We start from the raw sequence: 12,871 nt of genomic DNA on the forward strand, positions 1-12,871 counted from the left end.
GATTCTAAATGTTTTATGGAAATGCCAAGGGCTTCATTCTGCTTGGATCACCTTGTGGACAGGATTGAGACCTGCTGTCTTAGGTCCATGGGAGGCACTGTGTATTTTCTGACTGTATATGTAAACAGGGGCCAACCCAATATAGCATCCCCCACCTCCTCATCAGAGCAGAGAGCCTGCCTGTTTCTTGCCATTGAAAATTTTCAACTGTGAACCAGACATATCTGTCCATTCTGTCCTGCAAAGGGCATATTTACCAAATTTTCCAAGTGGCTCTGGAAAGGTCACCGATAGACATGAACCTCCCCTTGAAATGTGGGGGTAGTTGGCACCTATGGTCTCAGGACCCCAAGAGAAATGGGAACAGTTTCATTTTAGTAGTTGGCTATACAAACACATTGTTGTTGTTTAGTCACTAAGTGGTGTCTGACGTTCAACTCTTTGTGACCCCATGGCCTGTAGCCCACCAGTCTCCTCTGTCCATGGGGTTCTATAGGCAAGAATACTGGAGTGGATTGCCATTTCCTTCTTCTGGGGGTCTTCCTGGATCAATAATTGAACCCATGTCTCCTGCATTGGCAGGTGGATTCTTAACCACTAAGCCACCAGGGAAGTCCCATACAAACACACAGAGAATGCCTATTACATGTGTGCTGTGATACTATTAGAAATTACTGCAGTATTGATTATGTTAAAAATCATGAAATAAGGAAAAGCAAACACAAGATATTCTGTGCATATAGACCACTAGCAGCAAAGCTTATATTTGTGCATTGACAGAGATTGGAGGTGAAGTCAAAGAGGCAACATTTCACTACTTTCTTTTGCGGAAGCTGCTTCACTGTGTAAGAAAAGAGAAGATACCATTTAAGTGTTGTTTCAGTTACACAGAAACAAGGCTTGAATCTGCAAGTTTAGTAGTATTCAGGTGAAAATGATAACTGCTTGATAATAGTTATCAGTGACAAGCAGAAGGGCTGCTGCTGACTTTGAGTACATCTTCACAGGGAATCGATGACTGTGGTTTGTGGGAACTTCCATCTTAGTGAAGTTTACACTGACACCTACCACAACACAGTGATCATAATGGATCTGCTAGGTTGACAGGCAAAGGTTTCAGCCCTGTGGGCTATGCTTTGGCCATGGGCTTTCACCATTTCTTACCCAAAGTGAGAGCCCCAAGGGCAGATGACCAGAACCTGTCCGCCACTTGGTACCTGGGCGGGCTATTCACAGCATTCTCCTGCAGGTGTGAAGCCAGTGAGTCTTGATCCCCAAGAGCCTTCTCTTCCAAGCCATGCTGCCCAGGCATCCTGGGACTGTTCCACACTTACATGCCCAACCTAGTTGTCAGACTATGCTATTATATTAGGTTGGTGCAAAAAGTAACTGCGATTTTGTATTGTTGAAATTTGCCATTTGATATTGGAATACATTCTTAAATAAATGTGGTTATGTTATACATAATTTTAATGTGCATTTCTCGCTTTATGTTTTTTTGCTAATGACATTATTTGCTGTATATTTTATTTTAGACTAGAGAAATGATGTTAGGAAAAAAGCAGACTCCAGTGAATTTTTTTTAAATTCAAGTGAAAAATGGGTTGTTAATAATCAGAGACAACTTGAAACATCAACAACACATTTGACCGACCTAGGAACTGCTCATGAACATACAGTGCAGTAGTGGTTCAAGAAGTTTTGCAAAGGAGACGAGAGCCTTGAAGATGAGGGCCGTAGTGGGTGACCACTGGAAGTTGACAGCGACCAATTGAGAGCAATCACTGTAACTGACCCTCCTACAACCACATGAGAAGTTGCCCAGGAACTCAACGTTGATCATTCTACTGTTTGGCATTTGCGGCAAACTGGAAAGGTGAAAAAGCTCGATAACTGAGTGCCTCCTGAGCCGACCGAAAATTAAAAAAATAATCATCGTTTTGAAGTGTTGTCTTCTTGTATTCTACAGAACAACAATGAACCATTTCTCTATCAGATTGTGACATGTGACAAAAGGTGGATTTGACATGACAACCGGTGACAACCAGCTCAGTGGGTGGCTGAGAAGACGCTCCAAAGCACTTCCCAAAGCCAAACTTGCACCAAAAATGGTCATGGTCACTGGTGGTATGCTGCCAGTCTGATCCACTACAGTTTTCTGAATCCCAGCGAAACCACTACATCTGAGAAGTATGTTCAGAAAATGGATGATATGCACTGAAAATTCCAACGTCTGTAGCCAGCACTGGTCAACAGAGAGGGCCCAATTCTTCTCCATGACAATGCCCAACCGCACATCACACAACCAATATTTCAAAAGTTGAGCGAACTGGGCTATGAAATTTTGCCTCATCCACCATATTCACCTGATTTCTCACCTACTGACTACCACTTCTTCAAGAATCTCTTGACAACTTTTTGCAGGGAAAACACTTCCACAATCAGCTGGAGGCAGAAAATACTTTCCAAGAGTTCGTTGAATCCTGAAGCACAAATTTTTATGCTACAAGAATAAACAAATTTATTTTTCATTGGTTGATTGTAATGGTTCCTATTTTGGTTAATAAGATGTGTCTGAGCCTAGTTATAATGATTTAAAATTCACAATCAGAAACTGCAATTACTGTTGTACCAACCTAATATTTATTATGAACGAACTGAAGTAAACCCTTTAGACAACTTGTCTTCTCTGCCAGGCGGAAGGTAGAGAAACGACAGCAGAAAAAAGTGTAGGCTGAACATTAACACATCATCAGCTTTCCAAGTTTCCACGTCACTCTACACATGTACAGCTACGCTTTCACTAAAGAGACTATTTCTTCTCAATGTCTGACTTTCCAGTCCAATTCAAGACAGGGATGACCAGGAGCCAGGATTCTCAGCCCAGGCAGCCCCATGGGCAAAGGACAGAGTGAGTCCAGGAGCGCCTCTCGGCTGCTGAGATGTAACCCACCGGTCACACTGCTGCCCAGGCCAGGACTTTCTTGTCCCCTCTTCTCTCCTATACATCAGCATACATATTCCCCCAGCTCAGGCTGACCCTGCAGCCCAGTGAGTTGCTGGATGCAGTGTCCACGCCTGTGGCTGTCAGGCCTGGCTATGGGGAGAGAGGGGTTCTGGAGCAGACCTGAGTTCCCCGCCCTGGTTAGGGCTCGGTGGTGCAGCAAAGCGCATGCCAGCGCTTCACCAACTCCTTGGGTTTGCTAAGCATCTCGTTCCAGTGCTCCAGTTCTCTGCCGCGGGTGTACATGTAGGGGCCCACCACCACCCGGCCCAGCTCGTGACTCCCTGTGGGGGAGGGAGAACATGGTCATTCTCTGAAGCACAGAAGCCACATCACCTCAGCCATCCCTGGGGCCTTCCCTCTCTCTCACTCACTCCTTCTCTTAAGGGAAGTAGCCAGCCCCCTCCCTCTTTAACAGCCTCCAAAGGGGTCCTGACTTTGCTCTGGAGCTGGAGCTGACGGGGAAGGGAGCCCAAGTAAAGAGCCTGCCCTTCGGTGCAGGCACCCATTCTGCCCCCCATCCTCCTGGTGGGCCATTAAACTGCCTCACATCAAAGAGCCGAGGGAGGAAGGGGCCCCTCCAGAAAGAAGCCCTCTTCCTTCAGTCAACTTGTATATTCAGCAGGAACATTTCAACAATAATTTTCACCTTTTACCAACTGTCACAATGGAGAAGGGGCCTAAGCTCTGACCCATGAGACCAGCTGACCCGACAGCTCTGCCTCAGTGACAGTGGACCCTGGACTGAGGGGCAGTGTGGGATAACTCCACCCTCTCATCCACCCTGAACCTCACCCAGGACCCCCAAGGCTTGTACAGAGGGCATGGGGCAAAACACGGTACATAAAGACCCACAGCACCAGGTCGCTTGGCCAGTGCAGGAAGCTGTGCTGTTTCCCACTTCTCTGGTGATTTCCCCCAGGACGGAGTAGCAGGGGCCATCCTTTAACCTCTTTCTAGGGTGCTATGGACAATGACACCAGATTAAAGCTGGGTGTGAGCTCCAGCTGTCTTACTAGCAAGCTCCGTGTCCTTGGGTAAATATCTTAGCCTCTTTGAGCACTAGTTTCCTTAGGCACAGAACAGAAACCATACAGCTCCCTCCAAAGGGTCCACGCTTCCTGAACGCACAGCAGCCCCTCCTTAGCCCAATGCCCTCAGCCTGACAGTGAGGGGGCAGCCTTACTGTCCCCTTCGGCGCTCTGCAGCACTGTCAGGCTGAGGCTCGCAGTGTCCAGCTCAGCGGGGTTGGCTTTGAAGCTGAAGGTCTCGCTGTACACAGGGTTGGTGGAGCCCAGCACAGCCGAAGTCTTCTTGCACTTGACAAACTTGTTGTGGTTCATCAGAGACACTTTGACAAACACACCTAAGGGGCAGGATAGACTGCAGGCTGGGAGGGACAGGCAGGGGGCCCAGCCTCCTGCCTGTGGGAGCCTGGGGTGGGAGGGCACATGCCTCGCCTGGGTGCCAGGACCCCATTACTCACAACTGCTGCAGCCAAAGGGCGTTACAGGAGGAAACCGGGTTGATTAGCGTGCTGCCGACAGCCAAGGAAATGCTTGGCTCCCTTCCTTTTCCTTCCTCTCTGCCTCCTGAATGCACCCAAGGTTCGGCTGGCCCTTGTTACTGGAGCCTGGCACTACACGCCCATCCGTCCCCATTGTGGGGTGGATTCTGCTTGCTGGGTGCCCAGGCCTCATGGGGACCTTAAACACCCGATTCAGAGGTCAAGTTTTTTGGGTTTTTTTTGGGGAGGGAGTTGCTGTCAGATAGGTTTTGAATCCACAGTGGAAGGCTGAATGCCAGCTTGCTTATAGTGACCCAAATGCAGAGACGCACAAGGGGTAGACAACCACCCCCTTGCTGGGGGCCCCACAATGGGGCTGGACATTTAGGGTGAGCCAGAGAGGGGTCCCCATTCCTCCAGCACCTGGGTTCTAGCTGAGTGTCAAGCTCTGCATGCAGGGACACCCTGTTCGCTGCTCCCTGCTCTGGGGGAAGCCCTTACTTTGAAGAAGGGCAGGGCTGGAGACAGGCAGCACAGTACAGGAGTCAAGGCACTGCTTTGGGAAAAGGGAGGGGCAGACTTGGTCTCAGGGTTCTTAGGGGTCTTGGTGAAGGCCAAGGGGATGCAGCCTTGGGATCAACGTAAGGAAGCAATTTCTCACACCCCAGCTGTGCAGAGAGGGCGGGCGTGGCTTGGGAGGCAGCAATGCTCCTGGTAGCACATGCAAGCAGAAACTGGATGGCCAGGGTTGAGGGCCAAACTCTAGCTCCAGGCTCCAAGATCATGGGGTGGGCCCTGCCCCAGGGGGAAACCTTACTGACAAAACTCGTGTTCTCCCGGAGCCGGAGTCCCTTGGCTCGCAGCACAACCACGGTGAGGCGGTTCAGACGGTCATTGTAGCTGAGACAGAACTGGAGGTCACCAAATTCGGAGGGAGGCTGGAGAAGCCAAGAGGAAAGCACTCCAGGTAGGTACTGGAGGCCCCCATGCCCTCCTCCTTCCTCCTGGCAGGCAGGCCCGGGGTGCTCGTGACATAGCCATATCCCTCCTTGAAGCACACCCACCATTTTACAGATGGGGAAATTGAGGTCTGTGGAGTTGAAGGGGCCTGCTGAAGACCACATAGTAAGGACCAGAGCTGAGGATTCAAACCCAGGAATGGGGAATTCCAAGGCCTATTCTGAGTCACCCTCATGGGGGTGGGGGGGTGTTGGGGGAAGAGTGGGTAATTTCCTTGGCAGGTCCATTTGAGGTATCGACTTTCATAGCTATCTGATCTGGATGGGAATCCAAATGTGGTTTTTCCAGGATGCTCCAAGTACTCTCCAGGCTAAAAGAGCTTCAGGAGCACCTCCATTGTCCCATGCAGCTCTGGTCTGGGCCCACCACTGCGAGTCACACTTGTAGGGGTAGTGGACAGTATTCTGTTGGGTCACACCTGCTCGCCATCTGCAGTAGTCAGACTCATGGCAGTCTGGCATGTGTCTGGTGGCCCTAACCTTTACCTCCAGACTCTCGGCTTCCAGATATCTCCAGAGGATGTGCCGGCAGTTGCCCGCCAGTGTTTCCTTCTTCAGAGGGAACAGCACCTGGCCTAGGAGCTGGTGCTTCCTGTGCCTGTCCACGTGGTACACTGAGAACCTCAGCACCCTCTGGTTGATGCTCTTGCTGGATACCTTGGAGAGATGAGAGCCCGGCTGGAGTCAGGTAGGGTCAGGGGATGGGATGACGTGATATATTGTTCTGTAAACAGAATCTTTCCATGAGGGGTGTCTCAACCGGAAACCTGCACACCCCAAACCCAGGCATCCTCAGGGGACCCTTTGCCGCAGTGGGGCCAGTGTCCCCAGGAGGTGGGAGGCTGTGCCAGAGCCTTGCCACACACAGTGTGGTCCCAAAACCAACAGCACCCACCGCCCCCTGGGACCTTGTTAGAAATGCGGGACCTTGGGCTCCACCCAGACCCACGAAGCAGAATCTACCATTTAACAGGCATCCAAGTGAGTTGCCTACACTAGAAGTGTGAGAGGCTCCCAGACTGGAGCCCAGGGAATACCCCTGTCTCTGCTATCTGAATTTGGCACCTGAACAGTCCTCTCCCTGAGACTCAGTCTCCTCACCTGTAAGATGGAATAATCATTCTTACTCTCTGGGTTATAAAACCCCAATCAAAGGGCCTGGCTTATGGCAGATGGTTAATTAAATTTGATTTTCTTCTCTTTCTCTTCCCTAGAGAGGGAAGCACAGAGAGGCCAGGGTAAGGTTGGTGCAGGCACAGGGCAGGGAATGATTCAAGCCTCCCCACCTTGGATTTTGAGGTTCCAAGAGGAGCAGGTTCACCTGTGAATTCTCACAGCCTGAGCCCAGCAGGACGGCCTCAGGCTGGGCCCCATGCCACCCCTCTTCTCAGTGCTTAGCCCCGGAAGAAGGTAGAAATCACACTCTTCCCAGTTGCAGACAAGCCTCTCCTTACCTTGCCAGTCAGCTTCCTGCCCTGCTCTTAAAAATGTTTGTCCAAGGCCTCTCGGGAGCTCTTGATTGCTGGCTTCCCATAAGGGCCCCAGTCACCTGCTGAGGCTCCCAAGGCCACTGTGCGCTTGGCTCCGTGCCTCATCACCTCAGGACCCTGAGCTCACCTGCCCACCATGCTGCAGAGGTACCACCTGTTGCAAGATGGCTCTCGGGTCCTGCTCTAGCCTCTGACAGGAGGGGTGAGTTCTGGTCCCCACCCCAAGAGGCCTGGGTTGGGGAGGGGTCTCATCCTCCACCTTCCATGGATAACCATGTCAGAAATCTCATCATGTTCCAGGGTCTTGGCTGCCTTCCTGAGTCCCAGAAGCCAGGGCTTGGCATTCAATGGGTGCTCCAAGAATATGTTTCTCTTTCTCCCCTCCAGGCAACCTGTACAGGAGGCGCCCAGCCCTCTGACCCCTCAGCCTTCAAGTCTCTCATCTGCCCCCACCATCAAGGGTCAGGGCTCTTGTACACCCTGACCTGGCAGGCGGGGTGGAGTAGACCCTGTGGTATGGGGTCCCTGGGGGCTGCAGGGCCCTGGGTAGCACTGGAGGCTGAGGCTCTCCTGCACAATGTCTGTCCTTCCCAGGAAGCAAAGGGCCCCGGACCCTGCCTGCTCAGAGGTCATACCTGAAAGATGAAGTGTTCGTTGAACTGTGGACTGGTGGTTCTGCGTTTGGTCTTAGACTGGAGGAAGCGCCGCTCATCCGGCAGCAGGTGGAGCTTCACCAGGGGGCTACAGTTCTCTGAGGGGGCGTGCAGCCGCTGTGCCTTGATCAGGCCCACCAGCAGCCGCTCGGCCTCCTGCTGGTATTCCACAGAGAACCACAGCCGTCCCAGGCAGCCCTCAGGGAAGTCAGCCTCACTTTTGTCCTCTGGGATCTTGTAGAGCTCAGGGTGGATGGTCCCCGCCACGCATGCATCTCCTACAACACAGGGACTGGGAAGACTGGCAGGCCAGGGGAAGGCAGGGGCATGGGGACCACAAGCTCTGGCTCTACCGCCCCCTTCCTGCCCGGCCCATCTTGGCTGAGTCTTGACAAGGTAGTTCACTGGCTTCTCCTGACCACATTCGCCCCACTCTCTTCTCCAGACTAAACACAGCCCCTCTCTCTACAGCAGCTCTGCAGGACACATTCTCAGCACTAAGCCATTCTATATCCAGGCCTGCTCCTTCTGGGACTCCTAGCAGAGGACATAGTATTCATTCAACCCTTGCCCCCATGACTGACCCCCACCCCTAGAATCAGAGCCGGCAGTGTGGGTGCAGCGCCCAGCATCTGGCCTGGCTCCTTTCTGTGGTGTCCCAGAGGACGTCTCAGTGATAAAATGTTGCCTCTTGTCTTCTCTTTAAATTATAAGGGCTTAACTAATTACTGGGTGGTTCTTAGGGGGGTCTTCAGAGCAAGGAGGTGGGCAGAAAGCTGTGTGCCCAGCTTCCACCATTCTGCTCTCTGGATTGGCCAACCCATCATCCTGAAGGAGGACCCAGCACAGGTGCTGCACCTGGGAACACTGGGTTTCCAATCCCAGATTTGTTGCTTACTGCCTCTGTGACCTTGGTCATGGCACTGTTACCCTCCTGATCCTCAGTTTATTAATGTGTAAAATGGGGTGATTCCCCCAGCCATGGTCTAAGTCCAAAATGGCACATGAAGCCATACCTAGCCCCTGGGATGCAACAGGCATTGGTAAACTGAAATACCTGGAAAGAGTGGTCACTAGGCAACTCTGGCATCCTGGGTCCCATCTGGACTCTTTTCAGGAGCCAGGCCCATGAAAGCAGATGGGTCTGTCCTGGCCTGGGCATATCATGACCCCTGGGCAGGCCCTGGTGGGCACACTCACCAAGATTGCTGCCAGTGGTGTGGGGCAGGAACTCCAGGGCTGGGTAGGGGTCCTGTGGGACCTGGGCCCACTCTCTGCTGCTCAGGGGTACCCAGTCTTGGCTTTGGAGGGAAGGGGGCACCACAAATGGTACACCTGGTGGCCTGTCCAGAGGCAGGGAGATGACAAATAGGTGGCAAGTGAATGGTATGGCTTCAGAGTGCTCAGCCCAGAGAGTTTAAGTGTCATGAACTAGAGGAGAAAAAGCCAGCAGGAGCCGGGGGAGGCAAGAGCACCATTTTCCGGTCCCACACCAGGGGACACACACACCCCCACAGCCAACTCCTCCGTCTGCCCACAGCCGTGGTGAGTTGGAGTAGGAGCGCAGCTCCTGGAGTCAGCCTGCCTGAGTTTGGATGCCTGTTCTGCCAGTTTCTAGTTGTGCTATCTGGACTTAAATCCATTGAGCCTCAGTTTCTTCAGCTGGAAAATGGGCCTCATAACACCTGCCTCATAGCTGTGGCTCAGATTCTGGGGTTTCTTTGTGATTGCTCCTGGCCTGCTGACAGCATAGAGGAGACTCTCCATAAACAAACAGACCTTTCCTTCTCCACCCCACTCCAAGGGAAACTCCACAGGGAGGGCCTGAAGCAAGGCCAGGAGCTCCCTTAGCCCCACATCCTGCCTCACCTGCTTGCCTGGGTCCTGGCATCCGGGGGGCAGGGCGCGTCTCCCTGTGTGCTGGAAGCAGCTGTGGTCCCCGACAGCTCCTCATAGGTAAATGTGGCACAGAGTCTCTTCCAGAGATAGTAGCTCACCCCAATCAACAGCAGCAGCAGCAGCAGCCCCCCAAGGATGCCCCCAATCACCACGGCCACCTGCTCTGGGGCCAGACACCACCATACTGTGATGCCTGGGGAAAGCCACTCCCCTTCACACCACTGGCATTTTGGAGACAGAATTTGGGTAGCAAACCCACCTCCCTGGGTTGGATCCCAGAAATGACACAGAAGCAGGGCTCATGTGCTCATGTATCTGCTGGGGAAGGGTGCTGCTGGCTCAGCTCTGCTGGGTCTCAGGGGAAAAGCCATTGCCCTTGAGGTCCTAGTGCCCCGTACAGAGCTGTCTGGTTCTGGACTTGGAATTTTGGGTTAAATGAACCATTTTTCCTTGTGCTTCTGTGTAGAAATTAAGCCTTCTCTTATCAGAACCTCCATCTTCCCTGGACTCCTGTTCAGGCTTGAGGGTGGTGGGCAGCATGCACTTAAGGAAAGCCAGGGAAGGGATGATGCCCTGGGTGGCATTCAGAGCCCTATTCTTTGGGTCCTGGAACCTGCTGAGAGGTTGGGCTCTTACTTTAGTTCTGTAACTTTCTCTTAAAACCTCTCCCTCCCCTCAGCCGTCTATCACAGCAAGCCCACATATAGGGGAGTCGGTGGGAGGCAGTGGAGGGGGGTGTGGATGAGGATGGGAGCAGCGAGTGTGAGAAACCAAGACACACTGGCACTCTGCTGCCAGAGCTGCCCCCACACTTGCCCAGACCCGGGAGGCTTCACTCTGAGCTAACTGAGAGAGCTCTGCCCCTCCATCCCGCACTAGGCGAGGAATGTCCCTCCTTTGGGTCACACTTGAGTCCGGGGGCTTCCCCGACCGGGGGATCTGGACTGGGTTGGGTGGTGAGAAGGAAAGACACCCACACCTCCTGACCCTCAACTGTCTACGAGGAGTGGGCCTCATCTCTATCCCCGCACCCTGCTAGGAGCGGGAAGCAGGGCAGAGGCGGCGCCCCGGCGGGTGTCAAAGGGGCACCGCGCGGCGCGGGGGCGTGGGAGGGGAGGCGAGGGCACTTACCTTCCATGGGGCTGCTCTAGCCGGCCGTCGGGAGCGCGGGCCCGGAGCTTGATCTCGCTGGTGTCTGCGCCTTCAGCCGCTGCCAGGCGGTTTTAAAGCGCCGAGCGGGAAGGCGGGGGTGGGGGTGGAGGTGGAGGGCGGTACCTTGTGGCGCTCGGGTTAGCGGCGGACGGCGCGAGGCACAGACCCATCTGCCAGAGCCCGCAGCTCCGCCCGGCCCGGCCCAGAGAGTGGCTCAGGAGGGGCGCGGAGTCCACCATGCGCTGCTGGAACCCAAGGGCTCCTCTCAGGGCTGGGAGCCTGGGGCTCCGTGCGGTTAAGGAGCCAGGGCCAGGCCTCCCCGGGGCAGAGCTAAAACCTCCTCTGCTGGCTTTTCACCCCTGACCACCTTGTGCTCCTCTAAGAAGGCCCTAAGCCAGCGTGCACCCGTCCCCCACCCGGTTAAGGATGCGCACTCTCGGCACCCGCACAACCTCCCTGTAGGGAGCTGTTGTGCCGGTGTCTTAGACCTCAAAGAATCTGTAAGTGGAGAAGGAAAGGAAGTTATTTGTGGGGGAAGGAGATGGGTCTTGTTAGTTTGGGGCTTTGAAGGTTGTGTCCAAAGACAGAGCCTGAGCCTAGACTTTGCTCCCACGCGGCACCAACCGTGTAGGAAGGTTTCCTTTCCTCCACACTCTCTCCAGCACCTGTTTGCAGACTTTTTGACGATGGCCATTCTGACCGGTGTAAGGTGATACCTCATTTGATTTGACTTGCGTTTCTCTGCTAGTTAATAATGTTGAGCATCTTTTCATGTACTTGTATATGTTAGTTATATGTCGCCTTTGGAGAGATGTCTATTTCAGTTCAGTTCAGTTCAGTCTCTCAGTCGCGTCCAACTCTTTTGCGACCCCATGAATCACAGCACGCCAGGCCTCCCTGTCCATCACCAACTCCCGGAGCCTACCCAAACTCATGCCCATAGAGTTGGTGATGCCATCCAGCCATCTCATCCTCTGTCGTCCCCTTCTCCTCCTGCCCCCAATCCCTGCTAGCATCAGGGTCTTTTCCAATGAGTCAACTCTTTGCATGAGGTGGCCAAAGTATTGGAGTTTCAGCTTCAGCATCAGTCCTTCCAATGAACATCCAGGACTGATCTCCTTTAGAATGGACTGGTTGGATCTCCTTGCAGTCCAAGGGACTCTCAAGAGTCTTCTCCAACACCACACTTCAAAAGCATCAATTCTTCAGCCCTCAGCTTTCTTCACAGTCCAACTGTCACATTCATACATGACCACTGGAAAAACTATAGCCTTGTTTGCTGCTGCTGCTGCTGCTAAGTCACTTCAGTCATGTCCGACTCTCTGCGACCCCATAGACGGCAGCCCACCAGGCTCCGCCGTCCCTGGGATTCTCCAGGCAAGAACACTGGAGTAGGTTGCCATTTCCTTCTCCAGTGCATGAAAGTGGAAAGTGAAAAGTGAAAGTGAAGTCGCTGAGTCGCGTCCGACTTTTAGTGACCCCATGGGCTGCAGCCCACCAGGCTCCTCCCTCCATGGGATTTTCCAGGCAAGAGTACTGGAGTGGGGTGCCATTGCCTTCTCCAATAGCCTTGTCTAGACGGACCTTTGTTGGCAAAGTAATGTGTCTGCTTTTTAATATGCTGTCTAGGTTGTTCATAACTTTCCTTCCAAGGAGTAAGCGTATTTTAATTTCATGGCTGCAATCACCGTCTGCAGTGATTAGATCTACCCATTTTTTGATTGGGTTGTTTGACTTTTTCACATAGAGCTGCATGAGCTATCTGTATACTTTGGAGATTAATCCCTTCTCAGTCGCTTTTTTTGCAAATATTTTCTCTCATTCTGTGGGTTGTCTTTTTATTTTTTGTTTATGGTTTCCTTTGCTATGCAGAAACTTCTGAGTTTAATTAGGTCTTATTTATTTATTTTTGTTTTTATTCTCATTACTCTAGGAGGTAGATCCAAAAAGATATTGTTGCGATTAATGTCAAAGAGTGTTCTGCCTATGTTTTCCTCTAAGAGTTTTATAGTGTCCAGCCTTACATTTGGAACTTTGATCCATTTTGAGTTTACTTTTATTTAAGGTGCTAGAGAATGTTCTAATTTCATTCTTTTACATGCAGCTGTCTAGTTTTCCCAGCACCAGTTAGAGACTCTTTTCTCTAC

At 52.4% G+C, this 12,871-nt stretch overlaps 1 protein-coding gene across 1 annotated transcript; it reads right to left on the bottom strand.

Moving 5' to 3' along the window:
* Positions 1-1,910: 1,910 nt before the first annotated feature.
* Positions 1,911-10,811, bottom strand: LOC129555638 (synaptotagmin-15). The gene is made up of 8 exons (XM_055425281.2): positions 10,704-10,811; positions 9,543-9,735; positions 8,874-9,016; positions 7,656-7,951; positions 6,017-6,187; positions 5,329-5,449; positions 4,191-4,370; positions 1,911-3,288 (listed from the first exon to the last, which is right to left on the bottom strand). The coding sequence occupies exons 1-8, from the start codon at positions 10,708-10,710 to the stop codon at positions 3,146-3,148; spliced, it is 1,254 nt and encodes a 417-aa protein (XP_055281256.2). The 5' UTR covers positions 10,711-10,811; the 3' UTR covers positions 1,911-3,145.
* Between the last annotated feature and the right edge of the window lie 2,060 nt (positions 10,812-12,871).

This window comes from Moschus berezovskii, chromosome 12, assembly GCF_049115385.1.
Source record: "Moschus berezovskii isolate FMDL1 chromosome 12, NW_MosBer_1.0, whole genome shotgun sequence".
NCBI lineage: Eukaryota > Metazoa > Chordata > Mammalia > Artiodactyla > Moschidae > Moschus > Moschus berezovskii.

What these genes read in the sequence shown, in the direction of transcription:
- LOC129555638 (XM_055425281.2), bottom strand. An exon ending in ACGAACACTTCATCTTTCAG is followed by an intron (nt 6,188 to 7,655) that starts GTATGACCTCTG and finishes CATCTCTCCAAG; the next exon opens with GTATCCAGCAAGAGCATCAA. An exon ending in GGAGAACACGAGTTTTGTCA is followed by an intron (nt 4,371 to 5,328) that starts GTAAGGTTTCCC and finishes CCTGCCCCTTAG; the next exon opens with GTGTGTTTGTCAAAGTGTCT.